At 42.5% G+C, this 13,269-nt stretch overlaps 2 protein-coding genes across 2 annotated transcripts in view; both read right to left on the bottom strand.

Moving 5' to 3' along the window:
• Positions 1 to 13,269, bottom strand: part of parp4.1 (poly(ADP-ribose) polymerase family member 4, gene 1) — a 116,142-nt gene that overhangs the window by 18,306 nt on the left and 84,567 nt on the right. The window contains exons 19-22 of the mRNA XM_031896231.1: positions 9,807 to 9,922; positions 8,470 to 8,551; positions 7,131 to 7,268; positions 1,862 to 2,045 (exon numbers count right to left, since the gene is read on the bottom strand). Coding sequence (XP_031752091.1) covers positions 1,862 to 2,045; positions 7,131 to 7,268; positions 8,470 to 8,551; positions 9,807 to 9,922 — 520 coding nt within the window. The remainder of the gene's footprint in view (positions 1 to 1,861; positions 2,046 to 7,130; positions 7,269 to 8,469; positions 8,552 to 9,806; positions 9,923 to 13,269) is intronic.
• Positions 1 to 13,269, bottom strand: part of LOC101733406 (protein mono-ADP-ribosyltransferase PARP4) — a 100,988-nt gene that overhangs the window by 63,364 nt on the left and 24,355 nt on the right. The gene's annotated exons all lie outside the window — the stretch shown is intronic.

The raw sequence follows: 13,269 nt of genomic DNA, 5'->3' as shown, positions 1-13,269 counted from the left end.
AATTATTTACTCTAAATAAACAGATTGTGTGCACACTGTCTTAGCAGAAAACCTAGTTCTAAATGCAGGATCAATTTTCTAATACAGATACCAATTCCCAGATAAAAATGTGTATACCATATGTTAGCAGTTTATATATTCGAAATAACTGACTTCGTACCAGTCTGTATTCATTCATTCAGAAATAATGGGGACATTCCCCACCAAAAATAAAAAAAATGCAACCAATTATCTAACAAAATCATGAATTTATGGGTGCAAAATTTCTAGTTCTTGCAAAATGGTAGCAAAGGTTAGCTCTGCTGCATCACAAAGATTGTATAGCACTGCGTATCCATGTAGTGTTACTAATTACAGTTATACATGCATACATACTATCTGCAGAGACTTTGTACCGTACACATACAGACAAGTTGATTGGGACAGGGAGTTTAGATTGTAATCTACAATGGGGCAGGGACTGATGTAAATGATGTATAGTCCCTGTAAAGGGCAACTGAATATGTTAGATCTGAAATATGTAGAGCTGAAAGCCTGGTTTTACCAGTCCATGGGTAAGGGCACACTAGGCCATATGCGCTTCAGTGTCTCTGCGTGTAGAAACATGGAAGTAGAAAAATGCAGAGATAAGCCGAGGCACAGCCTAGTGTGTCATTATCCTTAAATGGCTAATATCGCAGAAAATGTTAAAATAGAATATTAACATGGTGATTACCCACCCCTTGGTTGTTGCTCCCAGTGGCCTCAAAGCAGGGGCTTATTTTTAAATTCCTGGCTTGGAGGCAAGTTTTGGTTGCATAAAAACCCAGTGCAATGCCAAACAGAGCCTCCTGTAGGCTGCCAATTCACATAGAGGATACCAAATAGCCAATCGTAGTTCTTATTTGGCACCCCCCGAACTTGTTTCACGATTGTGTTGTTCCCTAATACTTTTTCAACTTGAATGTGTCTCACTCTTATAAAAGGTTGGGGACCCCTGCCTTAGGGCAAGCAGTAAGGTCATAGCCCCAATGTGGGCTGCACCTCTTGCAGGGGTGGGACACACTTTACTAATATAGCACTGACTAACACAGTCTACATCAGGGGTCCTCAAACTTTTTAAGCAGGACTAAAAGTCCTGTGCCCTCATACTATGGCCTGCTCTCTGCTGCTTCCTCCTGCTCCCCCACTGCATCCTCCCATTCCCCCGTGTCCTCCCGCTCCCCCTGCTTCCTCTGCCCCCCGTGTGCTCCCGCTCCCCCTGCTTCCTCTGCCCCCTGTGTCCCCCCACTCCCCCCTGCGTCCTCCAGCTCCCCCCGCGTCCTCCGCTGCATTCTCCTGTGTCCCCGCTGCTTCCTCCCGCTCCCTGCTGCTTCCTCCCACTCCCCCTCTGGCGCCGCCCTGTGTCCTCCCGCTCCCCCTTGCATCCTCCCGGTCCTTACTGCTTCCTCTGGCGCTCCCCTGTGTCCTCCCGCTCCCCCTGTGCCTCCCGGTCCTTACTGCTTCCTCTGGCACCCCCCTGTGTCCTCCCGCTCCCCCTGTGCCTCCCGGTCCTTGCTGCTTCCTCTGGCTCCCCCCTGTAGCCTCCCAGTGCTTGCTGCTTCCTCTGGCCCCTGCGCCCTCCCGGTGCTCGCTGCTTCCTCTGGCCCCCCCACTGCGCCCTCCCGGTGCTCGCTGCTTCCTCTGGCTCCCCCCTGCTCCCTCCGGTGCTTGCTGCTTCCTCTGGCCCCCCACCTGTATCCTCCCACTCCTCGCTGCTTCATCTGCACCCCCCTGCATCCTGCGTTGGTTAAGAAACTCCAAACCAATTTGGACAGCATGATATCATGTCTTAGCACAGAACTCTTGAAAAATGAATGACTATTGTGACCAAATGACTTACTTGTACCAAAAAGAACTACATTTAGCTTGTGATCGGCATGCAAAAAATCACTAATTGCTTCTAGTGCAAGCTGCTTTGCAGTTTCAAAATAGGATTCCATAGAATTGGAGCAATCAAGGCAGATGGTTACGTTCCAATCATCAAATGTATCTTCAAGACTGGAGCGATATACCAGCATGCATGCCTGTAGGGAGATGTAAATATATACTGTAAGCTTGCCGGATTCAAAGCAGACACTTTCTTCAGCTACAAAGCAGGTTACTGAATCACAGGGGTTCCCATCTCAGCACAAAATAAAACCTGCCCTCTGGGTGCTGCCTACACACTCGGTGAGTTCCCTCACTATGCTGAGTCCCTTGTGGGTTACTGGGAAAAACAAACAATGTTTTGGGAATCGCTCTGCCTCCTGTCTTCAGTGTCAATACACCCTCCTACAAAAGGCAGGTAGCCTTTCTGCGCAGAGAGACCACTCTGAATATCTACTTACAGTAAATATTCCCTGGACAACCTTCCTATGGTAAGTGGGCTCTACTGGGCTTGGGCAGCAGCTTCAAGGAGGTCTGTTACTTTTAGCTCTGGAGGAGGCAGGGTGCCAGTATGTGAAGAGGGAAAAGTCCTTTTCAGTGGAAGGGGGAGAGGTATGCAAGTGGGCTTTGTGAGGAGTGAGAAAGGCAAGCTGTCATTTTCTGGCAAGTGGAAGGGTTTGTGCCAAAGGAGGCCTGTCACTTTCTGCTGCAGAAGTCGGGGTGGATCCCGAATTCTGATGATGGGGATGGGGGATTGGGGATAAGTGTGTCACAGTATGTGAGTATGCGGGTAGATGGACTTGTGCTGGTTTTAATCTGTCACTCTTTCTGTTTAATTTGTCTGTCTGTTAGTCTTTCACTTTTGGCTATTGAAGGGTGGGGTAGATAGATGAACTTGTCACTTGTGAAAAGGGTGAAGGCTGTCATTTGTGGGTTAGGGTGTAGGAAAAAAGCTGTTGTTATTGGGTGGTATGGGGTGCTGTTATATGAGGAGGAAGAAGGCTGTCATTTGTGTTGGGGCTGTAGGGTGGAGGGATTTGTTAAGGGAGAATTAAAATTCACAAGGGCACTCACCAACCCCCCCCCCCCAATTTATTGGCCCCATGGGGGCTGTTTGGGCCTCCCTTTACTTAAAATGCCAGGGTCTATTTTGATTCTTAGTCTGGAATTGCCTGTGGTAAGGCATATGCTTTGTTTTTGTAAAGTTGCCTGAAGTTGCCTTGTGAGGAAACTTCTGGTGACTTCCCACAGGCCATTCACATTATTGCTGGTGGGAAGGAAGAGATTAGTTGCCCACAGTAGCTCAGACACAATGTGGGCCGACACAATAGTTCCAGGTTCAGGTAAAGGCAGGAGGCTGGGACTAGCGGAGGGGCTAATTCTCAGACTGTGCCTTTCTGCAGGATGAGGATCAACATGTGGCATCAGCCTTAGGCCAAGCCAACCTCTTACCCACACCCCTATCCACTTCTATTCCCTGCAAACAGAAATACTGTATTTATGCATAGCCTAAAAGAATAGTACACCATACCTACGCCTTTTACATGGCAATAGAAACAGCCTTGATATACAGTATATCCTAGCAGCATTGAAGTCCCAGAAGTAATAAATTAGAGGCAATTCTGGCTACATTCTGTTCTGCATACACCATCACAAGCCTTCCTTTCTCTGCTCAAAGAAACGGTAATACAGGTATGGGATCCCTTATCCGGAAACCCGTTATCCAGAAAGTAACGAATTACGGAAAGCCTGTCTCCCATAGACTGCATTTTAATCAAATAATTTAAAATTTTAAAACTGATTTTTTTTTTCTCTGTAATAATAAAACAGTACCTGTACTTGATTCCAACTAAGATATAATTACCCCTTATTGGGGGCAGAACAGCCCTATTGGGTTTATTTAATGGTTAAATGTTTCCCTTTTCTCTGTAATAATAAAACAGTACCTGTACTTGATCCCAACTAAGATATAATTACCCCTTATTGGGGGCAGAACAGCCCTATTGGGTTTATTTAATGGTTAAATGATTCCCTTTTCTCTGTAATAATAAAGCAGTACCTGTACTTGATCCCAACTAAGATATAATTACCCCTTATTGGGGGCAGAACAGCCCTATTGGGTTTATTTAATGGTTAAATGTTTCCCTTTTCTCTGTAATAATAAAACAGTACCTGTACTTGATCCCAACTAAGATATAATTACCCCTTATTGGGGGCAGAACAGCCCTATTGGGTTTATTTCATGGTTAAATGATTCCCTTTTCTCTGTAATAATAAAACAGTACCTGTACTTGATCCCAACTAAGATATAATTACCCCTTATTGGATGCAAAACAATCCTATTGGGTTTAATTAATGTTTTATTGATTTTTTAGTAGACTTAAGGTATGGAGATCCAAATTACGGAAAGACCCCTTATCCGGAATACCCTTGGTCCCGAGCATTCTGGATAACGGGTCCTATACCTGTACTAAATTTTTTATGTAAAAAAAAAAATCCATCAGTGTGATTACCTTCTATACCATATGAAAAACCCTGCTTCATCTAAATAAACCATTTTCATAAAAATATACTTTTTTAGTAGTATGTGCCATTGGGTAATCCTAAATAGAAAACTGCCATTTAAGAATTAAGGGCCGCCCTCTGGGATCAAAGGATTCACGGTGCACACAAACAAGCCAAGGGCACACATACATGCTAGGCCCCATCAGCCAATCAGTGGGCAGAGTTCAGTCTTTTGCCCCCACCCTACTTCCTGTTACAGTCAGAGCTGCATTATTTCTGGTCATGTGATCTCTGAGGTAGCACACAGCCCATCACTAAATGGCGGTTCAAGGGAAAAGATGTAAAAGGGCAATATTTACTGATATATATATTCCAGTTTGGTGAGATTCTTTAATAGGCCACTTAACATAATATAAACTATGTGTTGGTTAAGAATTTATTCTGAGGGTATAGTTTTCCTTTAGGTCATCATGCTCTTTCCTTCACTGTTTGTAGCTTCTATAGAAACGAATGATGCTGAGGATAATACTGATTACACACACCCTATCTCAGCGGTTCTCAACCTGGGGGTCGCGACCCCTTTGGGGGTCGAATGACCCTTTCTCAGGGGTCGCGACAGTCCCGGTTTTTACAGCGCGTCCCGATGTCCCGGATTAAACAATCCAGGCCAGAGGGACGCGCTGGCTGCAGCCGACCGCTCCCGCACCGTCTGTTCTTGGGCTCCTGCTTCTTATTCGGCTCCTCGTACGGTGGCGACAGTTCCTTTTATAAGGTTGCGCCCGTGCGTACGTGTGACGTCACACGTACGCACGGGCGCAACCTTATAAAAGGTCCTGTCGCCGCCGTACGAGGAGCCGAATAAGGAGCAGGAGCCCAAGAACAGACGGTGCCTGAGCGGTCGGTTGCAGGTACTCTCTATGGGGGCAATTGGGGGGCTCTGTGTATGGGGAAGGGTACTGTGTATGGGGGGCACTGTATGGGGGGCACTGTATGGGGGATACTGTAAGGAGGGCTACTGTGTATGGGGGGGCTTTGTGTATGGGGGGGCACTGTGTATGGGGGGGGCTTTGTGTATGGGGGGGCACTGTGTATGGGGGGGCACTGTGTAAGGAGGGCTACTGTGTATGGGGGCATTGTGTATGGAGGGTACTTTCTATGGGGGCTACTGTCTGTGGGGCAATTGAGGGTATGGTCTATGGGGGGGTACTGTTTATGGGGGCAAATGAGGCACTGTGTATGGGGAGCACTGCATGGGGGTGCTGTCTATTGTGCCATCGTGGGTACTATTTTAAAAATGGGGTGTGGCAACTGGGGCGTGGCCACAAAGTGGGCGTGGTCAAAAAATTTGCCCTATCTGAATCTAAATGCTGCAGGGGTGCAAACAAAAATGGAGAATCCTGTGTGAAGCTGCAGCTACTTGCTTCCAGTTTTAACAATACAGTCAGGTTACCCGGAGATTCTAGCACATAGGACCTTTGAGAATTCATGTCGCCCTGGCGCCTTTTTTGAAATGCAGCCCACTTCAGACTTTATTGATAAGACAATAAAAAATAATTAACTTTGTCCAGGATAAAAGTGTTATTAGAGGGGGGCAGAATGGATTTTTTACATAATTTTTTTAGTGTGACTGGTCCTTTAATGCAATCTGCTCTACTCTGTTCTTTTTTAATGTTGCAATATTTCTCCTTTTACTGTTACTTTCACATTTCCCCCTTTATTCCTGACGTATCAACATCCTGCTCACAGTTAGAAACACCTGAAATATAGAACGCCCATATTCTCTGTTTAGAGACACTTATTAAATGGCTTGTTCACCTTTAAATTAACTTTAAGTATGACGTAGAGAGTGCAATTCTTGGAAAATAATCAATTGGCCTTCTTTTTTTATTATTTTTGTTTTTTACTTATTCAGATTTTTGTTCTGTAGCTCTCCAGTTAAAAACAGCAGCTATATGGTTGCTAGGGTGCATCTAACCTAACAACCAGGCAGTGGCTGAGACAAGAATATGAAAGGTAAGAAATAAAAGGTAACAATAAAAATAAAACTGTAGACTCACAAAGGAATAGTTTTTTGGCTGCTGGGGTCAGTGACCCCCATTTGAAAATTGGAAAGAGTCAGAAGAGGAAGGTATGAACAGTCCATTCTGTAACATACTAAAACCAGAACCAGAAGGCGAACCACCAGCATCAGGTGCTGGTCACCATCTCCGGCTGTACAGTCAAAGAGATAAACAGAGAAGTGTTCTGATGTTGCTCTGCTCAGGCAAGAGATAGGAAAAAGTCATCTAAGGTTTTTGATCTCTTTCCTGAGCAGAGGAACATCAGAACTTTCTGTTTTCATTTGGAACATATTTCTCTCTGACCACACAGTGAAACTGACCAGCAGGTGGCGCTGTTGTTCCAAAAATGTTAAGGTTTACATATTTATTAACTCCTATTTGTTTATCAAGTGAGGTTTAGTAGCCTATTTGCATTGTGGTATGTTTCCCTTACTCCAACATAATGATTTAGTGAATTACTTTCTATAGTTGTTCTATAGCTACAGGGCCCATGGGAAGTCTTTGCTAGGTTTCAAAATAAGGGCTTTAAGAAACTGCCTCTTGACGCGTGTTTCCTTTTAGATAATGTTAAAATCTAGCGATAGGTGTAGGAGCAAATATGTCCTGTTCTGTGTTTATAAACCATCTGTTTATCTCACACATTACAGAACACATTCAAGGAAGATTTGTATATTTTACCTCACTGTCTTGTTCTGGGTGTTTTTCAACCCACAGCCTAGGAAAGGAAAGGTCTTCCAATGTGATTTCCAGATAAAAGCCGTCATAGTGCATATCACTGTCTTCAAATGTTGTGATCACAGCTTTGCAATCAGTTTGCTATAGGGCAAAAATATGAACAGCAATAAATCAGGGTGACATAGCTAATAATTATGGGAAAAAATGATCAATTTTAAAACAAATAGGAGAACAATACTACCATGGTACAGGATTTATTTGATGCACATAACAGACCTCCCAGTATAGATGTATATATGTAAATCTGTATTTATAATAGGAGACTTTATACAGCACTGTACATTTTCATATCTCCCAACATATAAATAATGGAAAGAAGGAAAAAATCAACCACTGCACATTTGTAATCATAGTAAAGAAGAACTAGGTGCACCAGCATTTTATGACAAACACACTGTGGTCCCCATTTCACGAGAAAGTGTTGCCTCCAGTATTTCATGGCACAGTCTGGCCCCAAGTATTTCATTGCGCACAATGTAGCCCCAAACATTTCAGGACAGATGTGGCTCTGGTGGCAGGTATTGAAACAAACGTAAGTTTTTGCTAATGTTAGGCTGGCATCTGGCACTGTGGGCAAGTTGGAGCAGACAGCAGATGGTAGGTGTACAAGGGCCACGAGCATCCTGTACAGTCATTTTAGCAGAGCTCAAAAGCAACCTTTTGTGATTATTGCAAGTGTTAAATCTAAATACATATTTGTCCACAGAGTATGGGATTTCTAAACTGCATCACCAAAAGAGCCCCATTTGGCCACTACTTTCTCAATACAATTTTCCAGCCTTTACAAACAATATCTGACACAGTCATGATATATCATCTGCCAAGGCCATTGATTTGGACCCCTACTCAGGCTAAGGGCCCTGATACACAAGATGATTAGTTGCCCCACAATTAATCTCCTCTGGTGTGGGCGACTAAGCTCCTCCGAACGCTTTCTTACCAGCAAAAATGTAAATTGCTTGGGGGAAAACATATGTGTTGCTCTGGCTTTCCGAAGTCACCAAAGCTGCCTTGCAAGGAAACCGAAGTGATGCATATCTTTTCCCACTGGCAATTTACGTTATCGCTGGTTGGAAAGCATGCAGATTAGTGCCTAATTTCCTAGTGTGTCTGCACTCTAATAGTTTGCCAACTTGGCCAAGAGTGGCTGCATTTACAGCAAAATTCTGTCCAAGTATAGTCAACTTTATAAAGCAACTTGTTCATGTCCAAACACTAAACCCTTTTTAGTTTATGGTTTATATACTTATAGTGAAATACAAATTCTAGAGATAGAACTTACTTTCTGTTTAATCCTGTGTGCTTCACATTTAAGGGATTCAATTTTGGAAGGCATCTCAATAGACATCTCCAGAGAGAAACAACTGAAAGAGAAAACAAGTAATAACTAACATTTCCACAATTTTAAAATGTGTTAGCTAGAAAAAAAAATTACCCAAGATACCCAAGTTGTGACAAAAGTCCAGTCAAAGGTTCAGTCAAAGAGTAATATTTGGTTACTGCACAAAAAACAAGGCCATATTGACTGAAATGTTGCACTTTAGCCCACGTTGATATGGTAATGCTCTTCCTTCATAATGATAGACTGTTCTTATTCATTCCTATGAGGCACCAAAAGCAGATCTCTAACAGAAGTTTATACTAGCTCTTACACTTCCACAGATTAACTAAAGGAAGAAAAACATTTGGTTCTAATGGATTGCCTTGCATTACAATATTTGTTGACATGCAAAAATAACATCGAAATATGTTTTCTAAAAGGTTTATATGAAACCAATTTCTATGATATAAACTGTGGTTTATAGTGATGGCTCCAGCCTCACTAGGCACCATATACACGATAAGCGTTAGAACTGGTATGGGGTCTATTATCCCACAACCTGTTATCCAGAAAATATGGCAATGCCATCTCCCACTGAGTCCAATTTTGAATTATGTTGCAGCGCTGTGGAATAGGTTGGTGCTTTATAAATACGTTAATAATAATAATAATACTTTTTAATAGATCTTTTCTTTAAAGCCTTTCTATCATGTGCAGTACAGTAGAATGGGAAAATGGTACAGGTATCGGACCTCTTATCCGGAAATCCATTATCCAGAAAGTTCCGAATTACAGAAAGGCCATCTCCCATAAACTCCATTGTAATCAAATAATTCACATTTTTAAAAATGATTTCCTTTTACTTTATAATAATAAAACAGTACCTTGTATTTGATCCCAACTAAGCCAAAACAATCCTATTGGGTTTATTTCATGTTTAAATGATTCCCTTTTCTCTGTAATAATAAAACAGTACCTGTACTTGATCCCAACTAAGATATAATTACCCCTTATTGGGGGCAGAACAATCCTATTGGGTTTATTTAATGGTTAAATGATTCCCTTTGCTCTGTAATAATAAAACAGTACCTGTACTTGATCCCAACTAAGATATAATTACCCCTTATTGGGGGCAGAACAGCCCTATTGGGTTTATTTAATGGTTAAATTATTCCCTTTTCTCTGTAATAATAAAACAGTACCTGTACTTGATCCCAACTAAGATATAATTAATCCTTATTGGAGCCAAACCAATCCTATTGGGTTTAATTACTGTTATGAATGAGCCCAACACTTACCCATCTGGCACAAAGATTTCCTCATAATCATCTTCTGAATCTTCTGAATCTTCAGACGATTCTTCATCATCCTCTTCTGTTTTTTCCTTTTCTTTTTTATCCTCTTCTTTTTCATCCTACCAGAAAATACAAAAAGATGTACAAAAGACTGCTAACATCTAGCTGAGACGTATCCAAACTGTCCCAAAACTCCAGCCATCCTAAAGGATTCTGTATCAAAACTGGGCTTGTCACAAAGGCATTGCACCAAAATAAATACAGGGGCAGAGTTACTAGAATATGTTTTTCCCTTTGTTATTTAAATAAAAGTCTGGCTTTTTTTAAATTCACTGGTATTGGAAAACTTGCTGTATTTCCAAAACTTGTTTTTATATTTGCTGGTAAGAAAATGCAGTCCTCGTGCAAAGAATATCTAAAGGCCTGCTTTATGATCTGATTGTTGGAAGATCTGGCCCAAAGCGTGGGTGGCCAAATCATGCACCAAATTAGTGCATCTTACCCTGTATTATCAGCTTAAACGAGAACTAAAGCCTATCACAAGAAGTACTGTAGGTCAGAAATGTTGTACATTATGTTTTGTGCTTCTCTACCGGGCTAATTTGATCGTTTGACTAGATATCGATCGGGATGGCCCCTTGGGGAGTCCCATACATGGGCAGATAAGCTTCCGCTGCAGTAGCTTAAATCTGTCTGTGTATGGCCACCTTTATTGGATCTGGGTGGCTTAGAGTCCTGAGGATTTAAACGGTCTGTCTTTTTATATTTATCTTTTTTCTTTGTAAATTATTAATCTGATAGAAACATGACTACAGAAACAACTATTTATTGTTACAGTTTTGACGTGGGAAGAAAAGTGGGTAACTTGCTACCCTTAGAACATTAGTAACACAATGTATTTGCTGCTGACTGATAATGCAGATTACCAATTTGTAAAGAACACAGTTTACAGGGTTATTATGTTATACACATGGATGGGCTGATATATTTAATGTCACTGAGGGGTGGATACGTAAAGCTTTAGTTTACATAACTGCATACATCTGATGAAGGGGAGGAGCCCATGAATCATAATGTGTTTTCCTCGCAAAAATAAAAGCAATGGGGTTGCACAGTGCAACTGTTCCCCTCTTGCAAATGTTTTAAACCCAAGAAAGCAAGAAAAGAGTGGTTTAATAAAAAACTTAATAAACTCTCTCAGGCTTTATCTACTAGTAGAGCTTTTCAGCAGACATGAAGACATCCAGTCCAGAAGACAGGTTTCATTTTCATATTCAATAAAGGGTTTGATACAGTGAGAGCTGTGAAGCTGTGGAATTCCCTCCATGAACCAGTCGTACTGGGTGATACATTATATAGCTTCAAGGAGGGGTTGGATGGCTTTTTAGCAAGTGAGGGAATACAGGGGTATGGGAGATATCTCTCAGTACAAATGAGGGAATACAGGGGTAGGGGAGATAGCTCTTAGTACAAGTGAGGGAATACAGGGGTAGGGGGATAGCTCTCAGTACAAGTGAGGGAATACAGGGGTATGGGAGATATCTCTCAGTACAAATGAGGGAATACAGGGGTAGGGGAGATAGCTCTTAGTACAAGTGAGGGAATACAGGGGTAGGGGGATAGCTCTCAGTACAAGTGAGGGAATACAGGGTTATGGGAGATAGCTCTCAGTACAAGTGAGGGAATACAGGGGTATGGGAGATAGCTCTCAGTACAAGTGAGGAAATACAGGGTGTAGGGGAGATAGCTCTCAGTACAAGTGAGGGAATACAGGGGTAGGGGAGATAGCTCTCAGTACAAGTGAGGGAATACAGGGGTAGGGGAGATAGCTCTCAGTACAAGTGAGGGAATACAGGGGTATGGGAGATAGCTCTCAGTACAAGTGAGGGAATACAGGGGTAGGGGAGATAGCTCTCAGTACAAGTGAGGGAATACAGGGGTATGGGAGATAGCTCTCAGTACAAGTGAGGAAATACAGGGTGTAGGGGAGATAGCTCTCAGTACAAGTGAGGGAATACAGGGGTAGGGGAGATAGCTCTCAGTACAAGTGAGGGAATACAGGGGTAGGGGAGATAGCTCTTAGTACAAGTGAGGGAATACAGGGGTAGGGGAGATAGCTCTCAGTACAAGTGAGGGAATACAGGGGTAGGGGAGATAGCTCTCAGTACAAGTGAGGGAATACAGGGGTATGGGAGATAGCTCTCAGTACAAGTGAGGGAATACAGGGGTTTGGGAGATAGCTCTCAGTACAAGTGAGGGAATACAGGGGTAGGGGAGATAGCTCTCAGTACAAGTGAGGGAATACAGGGGTAGGGGAGATAGCTCTCAGTACAAGTGAGGGAATACAGGGGTATGGGAGATAGCTCTCAGTACAAGTGAGGGAATACAGGGTTATGGGGGATAGCTCTTAGTACTAGTTGATCCAGGGACTGGTCCGATTGCCATCTTGGAGTCAGAAAGGAATTTTTTCCCCTCTGCGGCAAATTAGAGAGGCTTCAGATGGGGTTTTTGCCTTCCTCTGGATCAACTAGCAGTTAGGCAGGTTATACTTAGTCATAAAAGGTTGAACTCAATGAACGCTTGGGGACTATCAAATAGGTAGATGGATTATGATGCAGACAGTGGTATTCTAAGACATTTTGCAAAACCTTAGTTTAAATGCTTAGCTTAGTTAGTCTCTTGGTTACAGGGGTCAGTGACACTTTACAACCATATAGCATTTTAGGTGAAGAATTAGTAACAGAATAATTACTACTAATAAAATAATTACTAATAATTACTACACTAATAATTCAAATGAAGACCAATTGCAAAGATTTAATAAGGGTGTGCCGGTCTAATGATATTTTTTATATATATACAGTATATATATGTATATACACAGGTATTGGATCTGTTAGTTCATTGTACTTGATCCCAACTAAGATATAAGTAAGCCTTATTGGAGGCAAAACAATCTTATTAAGTTTAATAAATGTTTAAATCATTAGTTGACTTAAGGCAGTGATCCCCAACCAGTGGCTCAGGAGCAACATGTTTGGAATTTCTGCTAAGGAGGCAAGTTTTGGTTGCAGAAAAAACAAGTATAATGCCAAGCTGAGCCTTATGCCAGTCCACATAGGGGCTATGAAGTAGCCAATTATAGCTCTTATTGGCACCCCCAGGGACCTCTTTCATGCTTGGGTTTCTCCCCAACACTTTTTCCATTTAAATGTGGCTCACGGGTATAAACGTTTGGGGATCCCTGACTTAAGGTCAAATTAGGGAAAGATCCCTTATCCACAAATCCCCAAGTCCTGAGTATTCTGGATAACAAATCCCATACCCGTATATATATATTCAGGGGAAGAATTGTAAGGTGCTGGAGCAAACGATAACCCCTCCACCCCATACACCCATAAATGAGCTTGGCAGACACCTCTGCAGTTCTTTTCTGGGCCCTCATAGACACAGGGTCTGCTCCGAC

This window comes from Xenopus tropicalis, chromosome 2 (assembly GCF_000004195.4).
Source record: "Xenopus tropicalis strain Nigerian chromosome 2, UCB_Xtro_10.0, whole genome shotgun sequence".
Lineage (NCBI taxonomy): Eukaryota > Metazoa > Chordata > Amphibia > Anura > Pipidae > Xenopus > Xenopus tropicalis.
The sequence above is the reverse complement of the archived record's forward strand: the minus strand, read 5'-3'. Positions and strand labels throughout refer to the sequence as shown.